The sequence below is a fragment of the Lithobates pipiens genome, unplaced genomic scaffold, assembly GCF_037356315.1.
Source record: "Lithobates pipiens isolate NorthernLeopardFrog02 unplaced genomic scaffold, aLitPip1_a1.2 Scaffold_30, whole genome shotgun sequence".
In the NCBI taxonomy this organism is placed as follows: domain Eukaryota; kingdom Metazoa; phylum Chordata; class Amphibia; order Anura; family Ranidae; genus Lithobates; species Lithobates pipiens.
Window position 1 is genome coordinate 107421209 of NW_027507791.1, and position 23896 is coordinate 107445104.

At 43.9% G+C, this 23896-nt stretch overlaps 1 protein-coding gene across 8 annotated transcripts in view; it reads right to left on the reverse strand.

Annotated features, from left to right (window-relative positions):
• The window catches only part of RYR3 (ryanodine receptor 3), a 1008486-nt gene that overhangs the window by 208704 nt on the left and 775886 nt on the right, over window positions 1-23896 (reverse strand). For all 8 annotated transcript variants that reach the window (XM_077464742.1, XM_077464741.1, XM_077464740.1 and 5 more), the window contains 6 exons: window positions 15193-15240; window positions 14861-14960; window positions 9071-9150; window positions 8418-8494; window positions 6901-6974; window positions 3136-3153 (listed from right to left, as the gene is read on the reverse strand). In XM_077464742.1, coding sequence (XP_077320868.1) covers window positions 3136-3153; window positions 6901-6974; window positions 8418-8494; window positions 9071-9150; window positions 14861-14960; window positions 15193-15240 — 397 coding nt within the window. The remainder of the gene's footprint in view (window positions 1-3135; window positions 3154-6900; window positions 6975-8417; window positions 8495-9070; window positions 9151-14860; window positions 14961-15192; window positions 15241-23896) is intronic.

Consider the following 23896-nt stretch of genomic DNA (forward strand, 5'->3'; position numbering starts at 1 on the left):
GTCGTTTTAGCGGCTCTATTCTTTAACAAGGGGACCCCCAGATCCCGGCGCCCCCCCTGTTTGAAATGGTAATGGGTACATTGTACCCGTACCATTTCACAAAAAAAGTGTCAAAATGTTAAAAAAAACACAAGACCCGCTTTGGGACAAGTCCTTTATTTAAAAAAAGTTCTTATGTAACTGAGATTGGGAGCCACATGGTGACGTACCTGGGTGACCACACCCCCTCTGACACACGGGGACTTCCCAATGGCTTCCCAGTTGTGTCAGAGGGGGGCGGGCCACCCATTTACGCCCCCCTCTGACGCCCCCCTCTGACGCCCCAGAAAAGCCACGGGGAAGTCCTTGTGCAACAGAGGCTGGCGAGTACGTCACCATGTGGCCCCGTCCTTAGTTATATAAGAACTGTCACCTGCAAGGATGTGTCAGCCAGTGGGAGTCTCCCATGGAGGCAGATTGGTGGCGGCCTGTGGGTTTTTTTTTTATTCGGTCCGTCTGCGAAGCGAGAGAAGAAGATGGATGGACTTCGTGGGACATTTTTATTTTTTTATTTTTTAATAAAGGACTTGTCCCAAAGGGTTTTTTAACATTTTGACACTTTTTTGTGAAATGGTACAGGTACAATGTACCCATTACCATTTCAAATGGGGGGGAATCTTCGAGTCCGCTTGTTAAAGGGGGCTTCCCGATTCTGATAAGCCCCACGCCCGCAGACCCTCACAACCAATGGGCAAGATTGTGGGGATGAGGCCCTTTTCCCCATCAACATGGGGACAAGGTGCATTGGGGGGCTACCCCAAAGCAACCTCCCCATGTCAAGGGCATGTGGTCTGGTACGGTTCTCTATTTTCCTGTGGCCTGCCAGGTTGCGTGCTCGAATAAGGGTCTGGTATGGATTATAGAGGAGACCCCACACCATTTTCATTTTGGCGTGGGGTTCCCCTTAAAATCCATACCAGACCTGAAATCTGGTATGGATTTTGAGGGGGGCCCCTACGCCATTTAAAAAAAAATTGATGCAGGGTTCCCCTTAATATCCATACCAGACCTGAAGGGCCAGGTATGGAATTTGGGGGGACTCCCGCTGAATTTTTTTTTTACATTTTGGTTTGGGGTTCCTCTTAATATTCATACCAAACCCAAAGGGCCTGGTAATGGACTGGAGGGGATCCCATGCCATTTTTTTTCAATGACTTTTATCTGTATTGCACGACAATTTATTATAGCCTTCCTTTAGAAATGTAATTTCGTGCAGGGACTGTTCTAAAGACGGGAAAAATGTGCCACATTACAGGCATACTATAGACACCCCCCAGGTACAAAATTTAAAGGAATATTTCACTTTTATTGTTTCACTTTAAAGTGGAGGGCCACCCTGAAAAACAATGTACATTAAAAATTAGAAAAAAATGTGAAAAAAAAAAATGAAATTTTTATTTTTTTTAAACTTACCAGAAATGCCTGTTGCTAGGCATATCTTCTTAATCTGCCTCTTCCTCCTCCGCGGTGATGTTCTGTCTTCTCTCCTCCGTGCGGCGTCTTCGGGGTAATGGGTCGCGCTGTGTTCTGGGAACTGTGTGTCCCAGAACACAGCGTGCCCCATTCACAAAGCGCTGCGTGACTTGCACATGCGCAGTAGGAAACGGGCAGTGAAGCCGCAAGGCTCCACTGCCTGTTTCCCTTAGTTGAAATGGTGGCACCGGGACCTGAGAGCCGAGGGACGGGTCGGCCTCAGGCGGCCGACATCGCGGGCGCCCTGGACAGGTAAGTCTGCTTATTAAAAGTCAGCAGCTACAGTGTTTGCAGCTGCTGACTTTTAATTTTTTTTTAAAGCTGGCCCTCCTCTTTAAGCATTATTAAAATCACTGCTCCCAAAAAACCTCAGTTTTAAAAAATGTTTTTTGCATTGATACATGTCCCATGGGGCAGGGCCCAGGTCCTCAGACACCTTTTATGACAAGAACTTGCATACGAGCCTTTAAAATGAGCACTTTGATTATTCATGTTCGTGTCCCATAGACTTTAACTGTGTACGTGTGTTCTGCCAAATTTTTTGCCTGTTCAGTATGTTCTGGTGCGAACTGAACCAGGGGGTGTTCGGCCCATCCCTAATTTCTACAATCAGGACATCAAAGGAGTGTTGTTTGTCTTCAGTTTAAAAAGAGAGTTTCATCAGCCTAAGCAACCAGCAGAAGGAAATTAGGGTCACATCTAGCTTTATTGAGTGCGATTTTGTGGCATCTGGAGAGGTTTTGTTAAAATGCAGATGCCTTTTCATGAAATTCACGCTCAAGAAGTTGAAGGTTGGCGATGCATTCCTTAAGAGAGCATGCCACCACTTGAATGCAGTGGCATCCCAGCATTGCCTTATGAGTGTATCAAAGTGTAAGAGCAGAAATATCTAGACTGTAATTTGGGGAAATGTAATCTATAACATGAATAAGAAAGGGTAAGTATTACTGTCAAGTGATAGTTCAATAGTGACAACGGCAATATAGCAAAGCTTTGCATGTGGCACTATTACATGACCTATCCATGAGAAGGAGTTGTGGGAATAGAAACCAAATTTAAAATCTTAAGAGTTTTGGCAAAACTCTCTCCAACAGACAATCAATGCATTTTTCAGAAAAGGAGTTTGTAAAATAGATTTTTCTTTTATTGCTAGCGTCCAACAGATATTTTGTGATGGTACACTGAGTCAGGTATCTACAGTAATTATACAAATAAATAAGTGTAGTTATCCACAGTAGCCACGTTATATACAGTTTTACATTATTCAGATAAGCAATTATAGTAAAATGGTGTGTGACTGTGTGCCTTCTACAAGGGAAATACCGGTTAAATTTTAATAAATGTAACACATACTGTGCAATTACAGCATCAGAGAAGAGAAACATGTACTTGACAACATAAAATACATACGTGAAACAAAACCAGAGGAAAGTAAAAGCTGAATATTAGTGATAAGCGATAATGAATTAATGTCAGAGGGCTTATGCTGATAAGATAAAGGTTGATATGCTAGTTTATCAAGTAGAAGCATGCAGCCCTTAGGATGACATGTAGACTGTAACAAATGGCAAGAATAAAATGTAATTAGGGATGCATTTATCTGAAGAAAGAAGCATCACCTACCTCGTTCCCGGACAATGACTGTGCATGGAAGAATGAAAAAAGAGAGAGAGATAGTAAGTTGTTGGTGCATAATGTGATTTCTACAGTCAGCACTCTGCAATGACAAAATGGACCTTAACATGCTCTTCATCTGGGCGGTAATGCAAATGATCCATCAGACTTTCTCTCTAAACAGTGTGACAAATCATTCATGAAATGAATGGTAGGAACAGTTCTAGTTCACTGCTTCAGAGAAGTTTTGTAAGGTTTTCCAAGCAAAAGCATTTTGCGGATGTGATATCAGATTGTGGCTTCCACACTAAACCCTTAGGAGATCTCCACAGCGTGTTTGTTCTAAAAGACCTCTTTAAGGGATAAATAGATTATAAGATATGAAAAGATTAGTCTGATACTAACAGTGAAAAACGAATTTGGGTGTGAAAAAGATGAGTGTCAGTTCATCTAAAACTGCTATTTTGCTATGGTTGAGCAATACCGCTGTGAAACTATTCACATCTCAAATATCTTTGGGTTGTTTGAGCCTACCACCTTAGTTCCCAGCTCTGTCACATCCTGTGATAAAGTCTCAACCTTCTTGTTGCAGCACAGACATTCTTATTCTTCCTGCAGCAATGTAAATTAATAAAAATCCCTAGAGAGAGACACTATGACATCTTAGGAGTTAGGAGCTGTCAAGGTAAATTAGAAGCTGCTGGATGTTTCAACCCCCCTGGCATGCTCACAAACCTAAAAAAAATCAAATTTTGGTGGACTGACTTTTGGAACAACATGGTTAGTTTAAACCAGGGGTAGGCATCATTTTGAGCACAGAAAAAAAGTTTTCAAAGAAATGTCGATTTTATAACAAAAAAATATCAACTTCACACTCTCAATCACGAAAAGGATTTTTATAAAGTAAATGCTGTACATGACTTGAGTAGTAGTGAGAAATTAACATCCTGCACTCTCACGCCTCAGATCAGCCCCAATTCTTGCAACTCCACACCTCAGATCACTGTCCCCCCTGCAAAATACTCCCCCTGCGCATTTGTTCCACCGATGTACCTCCTTTCTCCCCTGCACCCCTCTGCACATCTGCCCCACCACTGTAACCCCCCTGCTCATCTGCATCATCAATGTACCCCCTTTCTCATCTGCCCCACCACTGTACCTCCTGCTCATCTGCTCCACCACTGTACCTCCCTGCACATCTGCTCCACCGCTGTATCCCCATGCTCTTCTGTCTCCCTACAGAATCACCTCATCTGTCCTAACACTGAACCCATCTGCTCATATGCCCCACCACTGTAACCCACTTTCTTATCTGCCCCACCAGTGTACCTCCTTTCACATCTGCCCCACTGCTCTACCCCCCTGCTTTTCTGTCCCACCACTAAACCCCCTGCTCATCTGCCCCAACACTGAGCCCCCTTCTCATCTGTCCCACCACTGTAACCCCCTTCTCATCTGGCCCAACACTAAATCCCCCTGCTCATCTGCCACATCACTGTACTCCCCTGCTCTTCTGTCCCACCTCCGAACCCCTCCTGCTCATTTTCCCCACCGCTGTACCCTCTTCTCATCTGATATGCGTGATCAGTGGCGTCACTAGGGTTGGTGTCACTCGGTGTGGAAAGAATTGGTTTCACCCCCACCTCCACCAACTATAGCCCCCCCTCAGTACAGACCCCCCTCCCTCAGTACAGACCCCCCTCCACTAACTACAGACCTCCCTCTCTCAGTATAGACCCCCCATTAAGTACAGACCCCCCTCCTGCAGTATAGATCCCCCTTCCTGAGTACAGACCCCCCCACTAAGTACAGACCCCCCTCCTGCGGTATAGCTCCCCCTCACTTAGTACAGACTCCCCTCACCAAGTACAGACCTCCTCCATCAGTGCAGACCCCCCTCAGTGCAGACTACCCCCTCTATTCATGCAGAACCCCTCAGTGCAGACCACCCCCCTCCATCAGTGAAGACCCCCCTCAGTGCAGAGCCCCCTCCATCAGTGCAGACCCCCCTCAGTGCAGAGGCCCCTCCATCAGTGCAGACCTTAAACTTTACAGACCTCAGAACAGTGCGGGATACAGTGGTGTGTTCCCTGGACTCCCTCTCACACAGCAGAGCACCACAGAACGAAGCCACCTTCCCCTCCTGTAGACTTAAACAGAGAAGGGGAGGCAGCTCCACCGTGTGAGACAGCTGTTGAAAGATGTGTAGGGGTGAGGACCATGCGGCGTTAGTGGTGCCCCTGCCCACAGGTGTCACCCCTCTGGCGGGTATCACCTGGTTCGGCCTGCACCCAAAGCTCTCCCCCCCTAGAGACGCCACTGTGCATGATATACAGAGTGGTGAAAGGAGGCAGAGATGAGACACATCTACCTGTGCTGGCACACTCACCCTGCTGATCCACCTCTCGAATCCAGCCCACGTGCTTGTATGTGATGTTACATACAAGCATCTGGAATGATAATGCGCAATGATGAGCTCAGGTCAGGGGCATTTTCTGAAAACAGTGGGCCTGTGTGCAGGATCATAAGTTGGGCCCCCGCAGTTAAGAAAAAGTGCGGTGCTCTTCGCCGCAGCAAAAGTTGGGTTTGATTTTCATTGCGCTGAATACTGGCTGTGGCTTAAAGAGACGCAGAGTGCAGGGGTTCAGTAGTAAGTGACACAAAAGTTCAGGAATATTTTTCATAAAGTTCCCAGAAACTCAACAGTAATTCCACAAACTGTCACTTATTTTTCTCAATCACAGTGAAATCCCTTCTTTCTAAAATTGGTAGTGGCAACCAAGCGAGTCATCTTCCTCCCAAGTGGTGGACAGGGCTATCAGGACTGTGATTGCCTTTAGCAGGGGCCAATGACAGTCCTCCTCCTCCTGGAAACAGGGACCCCCCCCCCCAGCAGAACTGCACCCAATCTCTTTCCCATCACAAAAGTTGACGATCGTAGCTACAGCAAAGTTAGAGAACCAAACAATGTTTCCCATCTTTTACAATGTGTGGGGGCACAGTGCCTCCCCCTCAGTGCAAGTGCCCCATGGGGACCTCTGAAATTGGAATGCATTAGTGTCTCACTGACACTTCCCTGCACTGCTCTGCTAATGGGGAGGGAGTCGAATGCCAGCAAGAGAGGCTTTGCGTGCTGGAGGTTGCCTACCAGTGGTTTAAACAATATATTATTGTGGCTATTGTGTGACAAAACATGTCATTTAGCAACTTACATTTTCCTAACATTTTGCACCATAGATTTGATATTGTTTTCTAACTGGTTTGGGCATTTTTACACAAAAAAAAAAAACTGTATAAACATGATTAGTTCCATTATATACACACATCCAGCCACTCCACATAAGTGTTCAGCCCATGTTTTTTACTGGTCAGTCCACCAAAATGTGGATTGTGTTACCCCAAAGCAGAAAGTGAAATAATATGCCAAACGTGCACAGATGCAGTTACAGTTAAACACTAAAATGTGAGTGCTATCTAGTGCTCTGGTCTTATATATTAGTTTCCCAATTTAACACAAGGATGTAGCATTTCATTACTCCTTTAGATGAATACAGGTCACGGAGTACAGTTTTCAATGTGTACATATTACAGTATTGCTTTACAAGTGATACCATTAAATGCTTCAGTCAGGATTGAAGATCTTAGTTTCTAAAAGTTGGATTCTTAAATGTGTTCACATTTGTGATATGCTGTTCAAAATGTCTGCCACTTTTTTATAAATTATGACTTTAATCTTCAATGATAGGTATTCATAAGAATGACGCTTATACTTACGCGTTCCTTCTTCTGTAACCATTCCAAGGCCTTCTGCTTTGTTCTGTCTTTCAAATGCATTCAAGTCAAGAACACTGAATAAAGAAGGAAAAAGAGACAAAGAACAAAATGAGAACTGGTCTTGAATCAACCTACGTTGGTGAGGGGGTTCTGCTGTAATGTTAGTAACGCTGTTGAGTTGACCTTGTGTTTAGTGTACCCTGTAAGGTAAAAAAGCGTGGGCTTGAATCGGTTGTTGACTGTAGTAATATGCTTTACAGTGTTGAATTTCACCATGAGAAAAGAAGCTTGCTGAATGTTATATTTTACACTTAGCAAGTGAAAATAGAAGGATTACAATTTCCCAAGGCCAAAAGAAAGTACACTGTAGAATTGAAAAAAATATATATATATATACATATATATGCACTATATTACCAAAAGTATTGGGACGCCTGCTTTTACACACACACATGAACTTTAATGGCATTACAGCTTTAGATTTCAGGGTTCAATACTGAGTTGGCCCACCCTTTGCAGCTATAACAGCTTTAACTCTTCTGGGAAGGCTCTCCACAAGGTTTAGGAGTGTGTCTATGGGAATGTTTGACCATTCTTCCAGAAGCGCATTTGTGAGGTCAGGCACTGATGTGGGGCGAGAACGCCTGGCTTGCAGTCTCCACTCAAATTCATCCCAAAGGTGTTATATCAGGTTGAGGTCAGGGCTCTGTGCAGGCCAGTCAAGTTCCTCCACCCCAAAGTCGCTGATCCTGATCCATGCAATTCCGAGTCTCAGGGCTGGATAGCCCGAGGCGAAGCAACTGCAGAGACATGCCTGAATGGATATGAGGCCATAATGATTCAAAGGTGGTCCGGTGCCGTCTCATCTGTGGAGAGGCCCAGCAACTGGAAAAGCATCCAGGGGAGGACTCTCCGGGAGAAGGCGATGCGTAAGGCTGGTTTCTCAGAAGGAGCCTGGAGGCTCAGTTGAAGGACACTATATGGATCTACACTGATACGGTATCGCCGGACCGGCTGAGAGATACTGGTACCATATCATAGTTCTCTAAATGTATCTATGTCCCTCAGTTACATCCAAGTCTGTGGCAGAGACTTTTGCTTTTCAAGTGTTCTACATCCAATTCTGTGGCAGAGACTTTGCTTTACTTAACACCCTACCGGCTGCTAGGCCTAGTGAGAGGAGGTCTATCCGGTGGTTGTAAGAAACCAGTTGTGAAACGGTAATTCTCTGGATTTCTATAGTGAGAGACTTCCTATTTTTGCAGTTCCAAAAGTACCTGAACTTTCTTCCTAACCCTCTACCCTTCATTAAGAAACTGTGTTATCTTTTAAATAAATATCCAAAAAGAGGATCCAGGGTTAATTCTTTGGGCTATCTACCATGGGAAACCCCTAGACGGAGGTGAGGTCAAGAAGGTATCGGTAAGCCCAACAAAACCAGCAGCTCCTTCAGGGGTCAGTGCTACATATATACACACACATACACACACACACACACACACACAAAACCCACTCACCTGCATGACATCATTAGACCAGACAAACTCTGGAAAAATCCCGCATCCTTTTTCTCTTTCAAGTAATCTAACATTTTCTGTAAATATAAATACAACCTAAGGCTGGAAGTTCAACTTTAAAAGAATAATCATTTTCAAACTCTAATAGAATATATAATCAGTCAAACAATAAAATCTAAAGCTGGGCATGCACTATACAATCTGATTGTACTATTCCTGTGCAATTACCTTTACTAAAATGATATACTATGATGACAAATCTAAATAGTCTTTTTACTTTGCATCAAATCTGGCAGGCTCTCCTACTACATAGTTGATGGTAAATCTAAAGGAGACTTTACACCTTAAGAGAAGTGAACATGCACACTTATCAGCCACATATAATGTATATATTAAGTTCACTGTCTGATTTTGAGAGACTGAATTTTGGAGATAGTGTTAAGGTAATTGAAAGTTTAAACCTAGATTCCAGCCACACTTCTCTTTAATGAACACAATGTAAGTGAAGTGCTTCCAGAAGTATTCTATGAATCATCACACAGTTCTCTTCCGATCTGTTATTCGAAGAGTTGCTGAAAGCTTAGTCCTTCCCTACTCATAATTCCCACATTGATTAGTAAAGTGTAAAGAAAGAATTTAGTGGTCTTTGTTACCTGTTGTACCACTGTATTGCCACCGTTTAGAATCGCAATTCCAAGTTTTAGTGTTTCCACAACCATAGGGCTCAATTCACCTGTGTAATAAAGAATATACACCCTCAATGCAATGAATATTAACATATTATGGATTATTATTAAAGTAAAAGTTTAATTTAAAAAGTTGTTGCAACTGAGTCAATGCAGTTTATGTTCAGATGCTGATACAATTATTATTTTTTCATCATACAGCAGACTGAGGGCTGCAAAATAAACAATAAACAGCCATCTTGTTTAAAGCAGTCTCTGTAATGCACCCAGCATGTGCAGCCTTCAACCTTGCAGTGCAACTGAAGGCAAGCCACATATGGATCAAAATTTGTCCGGTTCAGCAGGGGCTGGCCAAACTTCATTCCATCTATGGCCATTCCCGTTCAAGAGGAGTCCACCAAGCAGGGGCGGACTGACCATTGGGCCACTCGGGCACTGCCCGAGGGCCCCATGCCACTAGGGGGCCCCATCAGGGTTGCCAGCCTCAGTAAAACTAGGGACAGTATGTAAAAATTTGTGAGTTTTTTTACATCTGTCTCTGAAATGTCCCTTACCGACATCCTTTTGGTCTAAAAATCCCGAGATTATAGCTGCCCCACCTCTCCAGTACCTTTTCAGCCAATAGAAACATGTCTGTGTATACTGTGTGTGTGTGTGTGTGTGTTTGTGTATACTGTGTGGCCCCATAATCTCTGATTGCCCGGGGGCCCCATGAGTTGTCAGTCCGCCCCTGCCACCAAGTGATCAACTCCTCTTGAATGAAAGTTTTGGAAAACTTTGCTTAATCAGCACTGCAGCTAACTGGCTGCAGCGATGATCAGTGTATTCTGAAAATGCAGAGTCCCGCTGTCAAAATACAATGACACAGCAGGGAGGATTCCTATATCGACCCCAAATGTGTGAATGTGGGAATCCTTTCATTTCTTTTTTGATCTGCCTGCTGGCAGATAAGAGAAAAAAAAAAAACACGTATTATCGATGACCAGCCTTAGGCTGATGAGCTGTGTTTGCCTCAAGCTAGCAATCATTCCCTATAAGCCAGACCCACAGTTCACCGCAAATTTCACAGTCTGACTGTACAAACTCCTTTAGCTCTACCAATAACTAGATTCTACGAGCCATGCAATGGATGCAAATTAAATGGATGGTCTAAGTAGGTCCCAAATTATACAATTGTAGTAAATCAAGACAAGATTGTACAGTCAGATTGTAAAGTGTTTCGGGAGTCCACGAATGATCCTTCCACTCAGCTTGCTCATGCTGCGCTACAATAGTTTTAGGGTTAACTTGAGCAACATGGTCATGGAGGGATCACTTGGAATATAAAGGTAATAATTTATTGTGTGTACTTCAGTTTATGCTTCTTCTTAGGCTGCTTTTCTTGCTTGTTTTTTGTAAACTTCATTTTACACTAACTTAAAAAAGTATAAAGAAAACAAGGAAAAATTATACACGTGTAAAATACTGCAGGGCAAGTCAAACGCAACAGGTAATTTGCATGTGTGTATCTTACTATAAATGGCATACATGGGTATACAGTATGTACTGCTATGGTAATACAATGCCTTGTCCGCTCCTCATGACATCCAGCGTGACGAAACGCATTGGAAGAGCTATACACCGTAATTCTGATACAAGCACAGAAGGGGTCTGTATAAGTTTGATTTGTGATACAAGAGTTTTTGCAGTGGTGTCTTGCCTGAGACATTTATCGCCTGCTGTTTCAAACATACTGTTTTAATAAAATGACATTGTTGCGCTATGAGCCTTTTTCTCTGTGCTTTACTTAATTGATTCTTGAGGGAATATTAACGCAACCAGAAAGCCATCCACCTCCCTGCTTATCTAGCATCATTATACAAAGTGTTTTGTAATCAGAAGTCAAGCATCTAGCATCATTATATAACGCGCTTTGTAATCAGAAGTCAGACCATAAGCCTCTGGGGATGCTGGGGATCAGAGTGAACCATAAGCCACTGGGGAGGCACTTTTAACGGTGTGAAGAGCCAGCACTTTATTATGGATTTTTGCATATTTCTGCTTTAAATGAACAATGATATTGTTATGGACTAGTTTAATTTTTGTTAAGCACCAGCACTTTATATTAGAGAGGTTATACACATAAGATTTTACATTATTTGTTTTAAAGGTTAATGAATAATATTTTTAATCCTTAGGCATTGATAAATAGATAGCAACGTTTATAATATTTACTTGTTTAAAACTGTTTTTTACATTTCTTTAGTTACTTCCTGGTTTCCAGGCCTAGGCAAATGATGCCATACATCCCAGGAGTCTACAAGAGAGGGGGGGGGGGGGGGGTTTCTCAGTTAAGCACACCCTCCTTCCTGCATGCCTGAGCTAAGGGCAGATGGATTGCAGGAAGTAAATGCTTCATGAATCATATGTCCTTCTGAGTTCTCAGCAAAATAAAATATGTAGACATGAATGGATGAGTGAGTTTGTTTTGAATATTAAAATTAATTAAATAGCGCTTTTGGTTTGTGGTGCTCTGATGCAATATAGTTTTGCTTTAAGAGTTATAGTCCGAATAGGATATTTATACAGCTACTTGGAGAAGGGGATTGTAGAATGTTTTACCTTACTCTGTAATAGAAGCAATGTAACTTTTTAAAAATAACTTAAAGTGGAGCTCTACCCAAAAGGTGAAGCTTTGGTTGTCTTCCCCCTACCCCCCTCCCCCCTGCAGCCACATTTGGCACCTTTTAGGGAGGAGCGGATACCTGGTTTTGACAGGTACCTGCACCCACTTCTGGCTGAGTTTGCCATGGTGAACTCACCTGGAAGTTCGGCGCCCCTCTTCCTCCCCCTGCAGCCAGCCCATTAACAGAACGCAGCACACTTCACGCATGTGCAGTAGGGAACCAGCTGTGAGCTACAAGGGCGGTTTGCCTCAGTGGAGGTGGCAGCCCCCAATAGCCGACATCGCTGGATTCCTGGATAGGTAAGTGTCCAAATATTAAAAGTCAGCAGCTACAGTATTTGTAACTGCTGACTTAAATTTTTTTCTGAAGGAGCCTGGAGCTCCTCTTTCGTGGACTTTTTCTACCTTTATTAAAGCTCTAAGAAAGAAAGCTAAATAAAACTTTAAAGGCGTATATATTTACTTTTTGCTTGTTTAAGGTTGGTTCACATCAGGATTGCATGAGACCGCGGCTCACGTTCCCATGATATTCCTGTGCATTCCTGTGTTGACAGTTAATTCACTTGAATTGGCTGCAAATGCAAGTTTGGGGTGCCATTAACAATACATTGGCATCTGCATACAGATTGCAAGGGCAGTACAATTACCTGCAGTTTGGGAACCCCACATGGAATGTCCCTTTCCCGCACTGTGTCCTGGTGAACCGGCCCTTAACCACTTGGGATCCGCGCTATTGCAAAATGACGGCAATAGCGCGGACCCACATTTTCGGGACTACGTCTATTGACGTAGTCCCGGTTACGAGCGGCCTGCGCGCCCCCTGAGGGGCGCGCGCGGCGCGCTCTGTGATCGGCGAGTCCGTGAGACTCGCCTGATCACCGATCCGTGTAAGGGGTCGATCCCGACCCCTTATCACGTGATCAGCTGTCAGCCAATGACAGCTGATCATGTGATAAAACGGAGCCGGTAATCGGCTAGTATTCCTCCTCGCGCTGACAGCGCGAGGAGAAAAAAAAAAAGCCGATCGCCGGCGGCCGTGTTCGGGACATCAGTCCCGATCACGGCCAGCAATTTAAACAGACACCTGCCCCCTGCCAGTGCCCACCTGCCACCCGCAGTGCCATCCTGAAATAAAGTAAGTGCCCCCCTGTCAGTGCCACCCAGCAGTGCCCATAGTGCCCACAGTGCCACCCAGCAGTGCCCACAGTGCCACCCAGCAGTGCCCACAGTGCCACCCACAGTGCCACCCAGCAGTGCCACCCACAGTGCCACCCAAAATCTGCCTCAAAGGTGCTGCACCCCAGTGCCGCCCATCAGTGCCCAGCAGTGCCGCCCATCAGTGCCCAGCAGTGCCGCCCATCAGTGCCCAGCAGTGCCACCTATCAGAGCCACCTATCAGTGCCACCTATCAGTGCCCATCAGTCCCATCTATCTGTGGTACCTATCAGTGCCCATCCGTGCCACCCATCCGTGCCACTTATCCGTGCCACCCATCCGTGCCATCTTATCTGTGCCCATCTTTGCCCATCAGTGCCGCCTTATCTGTGCCCATCGGTGCCGCCTTATCTGTGCCTATTAGTGCCGCCTTAACTATGCCTATCAGTGCCCACCAGTGCAGCCTATCAGTGCCCACCAATGCAGCCCATCAGTGCCCACCAATGCAGCCCATCAGTGCCCACCAATGCAGCCTATCAGTGCCGCCTAATCAGCGCACTTCAATGAAGGAGAAAAATGACCCGTTTGCAAAATTTTATAACAAACTATTAAAACATGATTTTTTTTTTTTGCATCTTTTTTTGTTTGTTTAGCAAAAAATAAAACTCCGAGCTGTAACTAAATACCACCAAAAGAAAGCTCTATTTGTGCGAAAAAAATGATAAAAAATTCATTTGGGTACAGTGTTGTATGACCGCGTAATTGTCACTCAAAGTGCATCAGCGCTGAAAGCTGAAAATTGGTCTGGGACTGAGGGGGGTTTAAGTGCCCAGTAAGCAAGTGGTTAAGGATTTGTAATTCTGTGCAGCAAATCTAGCAATTTATAAACACCTGACACACTGCACAAACAGGTGACACCTCTAGTCCCAGATGAGGATTTTTTTTTTTTTTTTTTTTTTTTTTTTTTTAGGTACAGCAGTTCAGCTTTTAAAGTCATCTTTTTGCCTTCAGCATCCTCAATGGACAATGAAACAGTGACACTACTTCTGTTCTGTGGACTGACTCTGGAAACATTTATCTCACCTGTGAGCACCAGCATTTTTATAGTTTTAGCTTTATAAATTATACATCTTGCAATGTACTAATGTACTCTCAGATTTGTTCAAAAAGCTTTAAAAACATCCCATTTATTTCTGCTGAACTTTTGCACACTACTACAACAGCACTGCATGTATAATATATAACAGCATTGGCATTGTATCTCAGTCTCCATCTAAGCCTGCCAATTCACAAAGATAAACTGTAAATAAAAGGAAGGTTTGTAAAGCCTAATGCCGCATACACACGACCGGATTTTTCAACGGACTAGGTCCGACGGTCTTCCTGACGGACTTTCGGCAGAGGTCCGACTGACTTTCTGAACTAAACTGACTTGGCCACTCACGACCGGACTAAGTCAGTTCGAAAGTCAGTTAGTTTTCAACGTGATGACGTAAATGGGACTAAGCTAAGAAGTTCAATAGCCAGTAGCTGCCCTTGTGTCCTATTTGGTCCGTCGGACTAGCACACAGACAAACGGTTTTCCAGATTTTTAGTTTGTCGGACTTGAGTCTGTAGGATAGATTTGAAACATGTTTTATTTCTAGGTCTGTCTGACTTTTGGGGAAAAAAAGTCTGCTGGAGCCCACACATGATCGAATTGTCCAACGGATTCCAGTCCCCCAGACCAAGTCTGCTGGAAAGTCCAATCCTGTGTATGCGGCATAAGAATCCATTACCATTCTAAAACTATAATAATGGTAGTGCCCAGTGATGGGCTTTAAAGTAAACTAGGAAGAAGCACACTTTAATGATATCTCTGAGTAAAATATTCATAATCATCAAAATTTATGAAAAAACTCATGAAACACTTATACCGCCAGAAGATGGAACCTAACCTTTACTTGCACTGATCATCTGTAGCACCATCTCAGCAGCCCCCCTCTCATGTAGACGGGCCTGCTGGTATAATGTCTTTTGTTTTTCCATTTCTTTTTCCTGTAAGCAGAGAAAAGAGAAAATATTTTTTTACAACAACCAGTAAGGCATCCAACTTCAGCACTACTAAAACCAACATTCTGTTAGCTTAACAAAATGCACTGCATGTTAAGCTGCTGGAGACTAAAAACAAGGAGGAATGAGAAATTAGTGAAAATTACCTTAGAGAAACTATTACAATTATTTTAAGACATTACTCTGTAATTATTTTAGAAAGGAAAAACAAACTCACTTCAAATGTTTTTTCTTTTTCCTCATCATCTTCTTCATTTTGACAGCTCTGCAAAATGGGTAGAGAATTAGTACGTTCTTATACATAATTGGATATTAAATGCAACTGTATTCTACTTATTCACCAAAGTGTCATACTAGTAACCAAGGCCACTAGTACTTGCAGAAAAGGGACTACTGTTATGTGACCACTTGGAGACCTTTTTATTCTAACACTTCAACATGGAATAATGATTTTAAATTGATTTAAAATTGGCAATTTCAAATATGCTAATCTCAACCTGGCCATACACTCTCCTTTAAGTTTACCCATACCTGTACAGGACCTAAATGAAAGGCTATAAATTAAACAAATTGTGTAGGCCTTCCCATTAAGGTGAGGTTGGCATACTGTATCTTAGGCCCCTTTCACACATGAGGACCCTATGTTCGTATTTCATCCATCCGTTTGCGGATGAAATACGGACATACATGCATTCCTATGGGATAGCGGGTGTCTGCGGATGCTATGGTCCGATTCTGCAGACGGAGGAAAATCCTATTTTTCTATCCGTCTGTAGAGTGGATCGGATGAACATGGACAGACGGTCCATGTTCATCTGATCCCCCATAGAGGAGAGTGGAGATCTGCACAATATGCAGGGATCGCCCTGTCATCCACCGGCTCATCAGGGATAAACTGAGCGATCCCAGCTGAGCAAGCGGATCATCACAGGGCGGATCATTACGGATCCATCCCGTGTGAAAGGGGCCTAAAGGAGATTGGATAATCAGAATAACAAAAATTAAAAAAACAAAAACAAAAAAACAACCAAATGCAAATGTATACCTTTCTGTGATTAGGTATGTACTGTTCTTAAGGTCCTTGTGGCTCTAAAACAGACTTCCTCCACCTTTTGACCCAAAAGGAAATTGAAATATTTTTTAAGTCCCTGAGATATATTTGCAAGATCAGTAGGTTTTAGAAATAATAATAAGAACACCCAAGGTGGGTCATTTTTCAATACCTCCCACAATAAAATATTTTTTTTACTAATAATCATTTTAAAATAAAATAATTATAATAATGGCCAGAAAAGAACCCTGTCTCAACTTGCTGGATGATAGAGAAATGCATCCTTACATTGGTGTTCAATAAAGGTACCCTTTACATTGGTATCCAGTGGTAAAGCTGTCCACTTACTGTGGTCAGTGGGAGAAGGACACCCCTTTACATTTTGAAATAGTGAGAGAAATACCCCTAAACCTATGATCAGTGAAGAATGCATCTTACATTAGTGATCAGTAAAAAATATTGCACCATTTAGTAGTAGTGATCACTGGGAAATGTAAGCCATTACAGACAGCGGGTGTTTTGCTGCTGGCTCTGTCAGGTGTATATAACCCCTGGCTCTTTCAGGTGTCTATAACCCCTGTCTCTGTCAGGTGACCATGACCCTGAGGACTATGCAGTACTATCTGATGGGAGATCAATCCACTATTGCTCAAGGAACCCCTAGCATCCTCTGGCTGAACCCAAGTGTTCCACAAAACTCTGGTTGAGAATAGCTGTTCTAAACAGTCATGCACATTAAAAAAATATAAACCTTTTGTGATCACTCTTCCTCTATAAAATGTAATTGTTATAGATATATTAATTAGCAACAAACAGTTCCTGTGCCTCATGTTTCTGTCACAATGATCCAATAGCAAAGGAGGGCACAGCCAATGTATTGATTATTAAAAGTGTGGACAGGCACCAAATTAGTCACACTGTCTATTGTAGAAGATCAACTGATTTGCAAACAAGCAGCTCACCCAGCTTTAGATAATCTCCTATACAAATGTTTATTTTTAAACGGCGCAAACAATTTTCATGAATTGCAGATTGCACTGTTTTATATGTTCGTATCATTTCTAGTCCTCACGATATCCAAGTTATTCTTGCCATTTTTTTTGCCAAGACCTTTCTTCTTGTATTATATCTGAATATGTTGAAAGGCCAGTATGGTGGCCTGTATTTATGGGAGGAGCCCGGAGGAGTAATTGATCAGCCCGTTCAGCTGTGTTCCTTATCAGCCAGCACGGTGGCCGGAATTTGGGAGGAGCCCGGAGGGGTATTTAATCAGCTCATTCTGCTGTGTTCCTTGTCGGTTCCTGTGTGCAATACTAGCTACGCCACAGATCTAGGGCCGACTATTCGAGACCGTTCGATAGAAGGAGTGCAGTGTTCGTGAGTTCCGTCTTCATTGAAGTCCTGTCTTCATCCTCGTGTTACAGTCGGTTTTGCCGTCGTGAGCGTTCGTGTATTGTCTGAGGCGCAACACTCGAAAACTTGCCGGTATCGTGCAACGCATCTGGTTCGGCGGTCACGGGTAGGGCTTCGGCTCCCATTTCTCATTTCATGTTATTTCATGTCACTAAACTGTGATCTGTTGAACTCACGAACCACTCACTGAAATATCACCTTCGTATTTTTCCGATATCGTTCACGCGTCCGTTACCTCTAAACATTTGTGCTCCTTGCTTCTCGAAAGAAGTCGTGGTCATCCGTTCGTGACACCACATCGAGCATTTCATTTCACAAACCCGCTATACCGACCAAATCACTGGTCTCTACTGAAACGTCAGAATCGTTCGGTTCATTTCGAAATTCCCAATCAGATGTTCTAAATTCTAATTAACCGGCTCATTTTAATCATTTTAATCATGGCATTTCATTTCATTCTTCTCGAAAGAAGTCGTGGTCACTCGTTCATGACACCACATCGAGCGTTTCATTTTTCAAACCTTCCGCATACCGACCAAATCACAAGTCCCTACGTCCGAATCGTTCGGATCATTTCGGAAATTCCCAATCAGACGTCCTAAATTCTAACTAACCGGAGAGTTTCAATCATTTCAATCGTTTCAATCATTTCAATCGTTTCAATCATTTCAATCATTTCAATCGTTTCAATCGTTTCAATCATTTCAATTGTTTCAATCATTTCAGTCGTTTCGATCATTTCTATCATTTAGATCATTTCAATCATTTTCGATCATTTCAATCATTTCATTTCATTTCGGTCACGAGTCGCTCTCCGATTCGAATCTAGTCGCATCTCTGATGCACCGATTCGCTCCGGTGTGCCCCAGTTGTCGGCCTAATTTCAATACATGCTCCAGTGACAGAATCATTTGCAGGTTCAGCCACGGTTTTCGATTCTTGTCATTGTCATGGCATATCATTTCTGGTCACCTATCACGCCCCGTTACGAATCCAGTCGCATTATATCGATGCACCGATTCGCCTCGGTACGCCCAGTTGTTTGGCCTCATTTCTATACATGCTCCAGAGACGGATTCTTTACCGAATCGGTGGGCCACTCGTTGATTCCGGTCTCTGTCATGGTATGTCACTTATTACGCTCCGATTCGAATCCTGTCGCAGTTATATGCACCGATTCGTTCCGGTGTGCCCAACTGCTTCGTCTCATTTCAGTACATGCTCCAGAGACAGGGTTCACCATTGATTCTTGAGCGCAGCCGTTGATCCCTGTCTTTGTCATGGGTATCATTTCGTTTCACCTATCACGCTCTGACACGAATAGTCACACCTATGTTCTAATTCGTTTCGGCGTGCCCCAGGACTGGCCTCATTTCAGTACATGCTCCAGAGAACAGGGTCACTGTCGATTCTTGAGCGCAGCCGTTGATCCCTGTCTTTGTCATGGGTATCATTTCGTTTCACCTATCACGCTCCGACACGAATAGTCACACCTATGTGCTAATTTGTTTCGGCGTGCCCCAGGACTGGCCTCATTTCAGTACATGCTCCAGAGTCCGTTTCGTGCTCAGTCGCAAAGTTACGGCATGGCGATTCGGGCCTCTGTCATGGCGGATTCACTCATTTCACTCATCTCACTGTCACCTCCTGCACCTCGGTTCAAACCCAGTTGTTTTACAAATTCGGGTTCTGGACAGGGGGCCATGCTCATTTGGCCTCATTTCACTAATTGCCTCATTTCAGTACATGCTCCAGAGTCCGGCTCGCTGTCAGTGGCGCCTGTGACACGACCGAGCTGCGCTTTTACCATGGCAGGTTCTCATCAAAGGCAACATTTCGTTTATGTTTGTTCGTCTCATTTCATTTCATTCGTACGTAGTATAACGGGGTGCTATATTGTAGGTAGGTTGATCCAGGGAGAAATCTGATCGCCGCTCGAGGGGTCAGGAAGGAATTTTTTCCCCTGCTGTAGCTAATTAGAGCATGCTCTGCGGGGGTTTTTTGCCTTCCTCTGGATCAGCTGTGGGGATAGCATTGGGTGTGTCGGGTTGTGCAATGTTGTTCGTCTAAATTGTTGATTTTGTCGTGGGCTGGGTGGACTTTGTCTTTTCAACCTAGCTAACTACGCATCCTAGCATAACTTCTTGCATTCGTAGCAAGCACGCATCTTGGCATAACTTATTCAGCCTTTTCAGGTCATACTGCTCATAGCCCTGTGTCCGGACGTCTGCGACACCACCGAGTCCAGCCACCACAAACACATCTCCAGTGACGTAAACTCCCTTGCTATCATTGTGAGCACACATTTAAGCGCAACACTTGCTATCACGGCTAGGCGTGCAACTTAGCGTAACTTGTGATCGTTGCAAGCATTTTGTTGGCACTCAGCCACACATCATTTTCAGCGGTACTCATTTGGCCACTTAGCCCCGATGACTACGCCACTCGCCATCCCTGATGCTCATTTCTCCCGTTGGGCAGTTGAGTTCAGCTTCCGTCCTACACCAGAGGTCGAGTTGCCACACGCAGCTGGCTTCTTCTCGTAACACGGTCAGGCTGTATCTAGCCAGCACCCGACATTTCTATCCTTACAGGACCCCGGTGAGCCGTCTGTGATGGCCCATACAGTAAGATCCCCTCTAACGGGTATCCAGAAACATCTGCCCGTAGCCAACGCTAGACGCTTGCTCATCACAACTGCCATCTTTAGGGACATGTAGAACATCCTCGCACGCCAGTTTCCCCCTTGACAAGCTGACCCTATCAGGTCAGTTTTTCAAACACTTCACCCACACACAGGGGTATACCTAGAAGCAGCTTCAGTCTGTTTCGGGTATGCTCAGTTCTGTAATATGGTCATTCCCCAGGGTTGGTCTTTATGTCATGCATCCTCGTCTTCCCCTCCCAGATTCAGGGCCCCTGTCAGACCCTTAATCTGGATGCCACGGATCTTTCAATATCAGAGGTTCCGTACTACGTAGATCGGTATATCATGTCTATACCGTCTATCTCGCCCCTATCACCCCAGCTAGTGACAGATGTAGCGACCATCACAGGCTTCGCTGCAATTTTTGGCCACCATCAGGCAACCAGCAGTGATTATTGTAAGATAGGTCTAAATCCCTAGCAGTCATGTCCTGCCTGGGCAGGCTGGTACAGCTGTCATTATAATTCAGTTTAAAGTTGACTATACGTTGTTCCTGGCCTAGAGCAATCTCGTAGCAGATGCGCTGTCGTATTTGACTGGAGCCAATCCAGTGTCAGCCATTGTCCTTGGTCGGTCTCACCTAAACCCCGGTTTAGTACAATATCTACAAACAGCGACCAGACTCGTAAACGTCTCACTTTCTCGCAACATGCTCAAACTACCAGACAGCCTGGAGGGCCTTCAGAAATTCCGGACACACCACTCCTATGAAACCTCCAACATCAGGCGGTTACTGGCCTTTCGTCATATTGTCATACCTAGCTGCCTATCTCATAACACTGTTCGGCGATACCTAGCCAGCAGGCAACATTTCTTGTCCTTGCCGGACCCCGCAAACCTTCTTTATTCATGTCCCACGCTGGTTGAACCATGCTTCGTGAAGTCCAGGAAATCCAACCGATGGTCGGTGACAAATGCTTACCCGAACGGGTGACATCCTTAAGGGTATTCCGACCATCCTGACTATCCCCTCGTTTGTTCTCTCCCCTAGCATGGTCCTACAAGCAGCCAGGTGTTGGCCTACTACAGATACCTGTGACCTGGAAAGTTCACCTGCGGTAATCCAGCAGGCCGAGAGCTATGTAGACGCTACTTAGCCTGATACAAAGATCACTTCGTACTTCCCCTAGCGGTTTCAAAGAGCAGCAAGTAAGCTCCAGCGTAGACATCCACTTTTACATAATCGGTAACAGCGGGTCCCCAGACATGTCATTAAATAGCTAGGCAGGTAGGAGTCTGCCTGCTTCACCCAGTACAGCCACAATCCTCAGGTGGTAATAGCTCAGGCATCTGTTAACTCACTCAGTGATCTAACTCAATCGATAAAGAACAATTCCCTACCAGTATGTTTTTGCCCCCTTATTTTGGTATACCGTACGTTAGACCAGGGCACACCTTCTGGTCTATGTCAAGTGGTGAGTTATGTTAACCCTGTTTGTCATCGTTATACGTATCGGACATAGGGCTCTGAACCATAAGTTGAAAGGCCAGTATGGTGGCCTGTATTTATGGGAGGAGCCCGGAGGAGTAATTGATCAGCCCGTTCAGCTGTGTTCCTTATCAGCCAGCACGGTGGCCGGAATTTGGGAGGAGCCCGGAGGGGTATTTAATCAGCTCATTCTGCTGTGTTCCTTGTCGGTTCCTGTGTGCAATACCCACCCTCCCATCCCCTTTTTAGGGCATTTCTCAAGGCATCATACTCCTCACAGAGTACTCATTTCACTTCATTTCATGTTCATTTCATTTAATCCTCATTTCTTATCTAGGGTATGCCCCCTTATTTTGGTATACCGTACGTTAGACCAGGGCACACCTTCTGGTCTATGTCAAGTGGTGAGTTATGTTAACCCTGTTTGTCATCGTTATACGTATCGGACATAGGGCTCTGAACCATAAATAGTTTTGGCATCCCATGTGTTAAAAAAATAAAAATAAAGAAGAAATAAAACAATCAACAAACAGAAACAATAAGTATTTTTATTTATTAAAGAATAAATCATCTTACTGCGTTTCCTGCATCAACAATTACATTTAAACCTCAAAGGCAAGTTTGACTATAATAATTCACTGAGATCGACAAACATTGTTTTCTGTATGTGAGAGACAGCAGTCTGTAGTACTGTGCGGGCATCACAAGCAGGAGTGTTCAACAATCAACTGATTACCAAAAAGGCAGTACGGTAGACTGGGTTAGTACAGGAATGCTGAAATCACTTTATGATTACTTTATTTATCTGTATGAATGTAAATTTTTGGCTGGATTCACATCAGGTGCATAGCATTTAGCAAGCAATAAACACACTTGAGTTGATGTGTTGGCCTGCTGTTTTTTTTTTTTTTTTTTTCGTGTTGCGTTGATATGCTTTTCTTTTATAGCAGAGGCCAAAAAAATATTGTTTTCTTTAATGTGCACTGCATTTCAATGTAACACATTGGTGAGAATTTGGCATTTGGCAATTGCATTGTTAATAACACAGGACAATTCTATTACATTTTGTACCACCACCCCCTTCCTTTAGAATGTAAGCCCTCCTGTACCTTTTGTATCGAACTGTACTGTAATTGTGTTGTCCCCCCCATACATTGTAAAACGCTACATAAACTGTTTCCGCTATATAAATCGTGTATAATAATAATAATAATAATAATTCTACCTGGAGAGAACCTTTAATCCCTTCCTGCTGAGCAAATACATATATATGGCAGCATGGAGTATGCCTTATGCTGTGCTCCCATTTATATGTACTGTACATCTGTTTTTGTGCTGACAGCATACTCAATCACACTCTCCCAGCACTAAGACCAGGGGTGGCCCGTCTATTAGGGGCGCTCAGGCGCCGCTGCCCAGGTGCCACCACCCCCTATCCTCGCCACCACCTATATGCATAATGTATGTATTAATGCATAGCAAGCATAGCATGAATCTATCCACTGCCGCCTGTGGCCGCCCCCTATTCATGTATCTGGCCCTTTCTGGGTCACCGGGCATATGAATTACAGCAGGCAGGTTTTTTTTTTTTGAAGTACTGATTAGAGCCATAGCCTTTAATAGGCTTCAAAATAGGGTGGACTCGCCACCACTTACTAAGACCAAGCTGACATCAACGAAACCTGGTCACAGGGTAACAAGTGAGAGTCGGCAGGGGGTACCAATCACAGTGATCACTTGCTTAGGAAGCAGTACTTAATATTCCCATCGCACATGTTCCTGGATGGGCTCTCAGATTTGGGTGTTGTAGCAACAACCAGCTGGATACTGGTTCAATTCACAGTGAAAATATTTGCCAGCACACCATGGAACGACACAAGCAGCGTCCAAATGGGTGATTTATTGCATGATCACAACACAAAGATAGTGCAACGTTTCGGAGCCGCGCCTTCGTCAGGCATGTGATGTGTGTAGAGTGACGGTGAAAAATATTTAAAAAGCCATGAACCAATCAGAAAAAAAGAGCAAAAATTTGAAAAAAAACAAGCCCCCCCCCCCAGTGATAGGACATCACAAATCCCGCCAAAACAGTTAAATATTTAGGATACACGAGCACAAATCACCAAAACAATGTATATGCCAAAGCAAGGGTTAATATAATAATATACTTTAAGTGCCATGAGGTACCTTTAAAGAGGAAGTAAACCCTGATGAGTTTACTTCCTCTTTCATTCCCTGCAAAGGCAAAGCATAATAGATTACTATGGAGTAGTCCATTATGTGTCACTTACCTGACACAGGAGCCAGCGAAGTCACCGCTG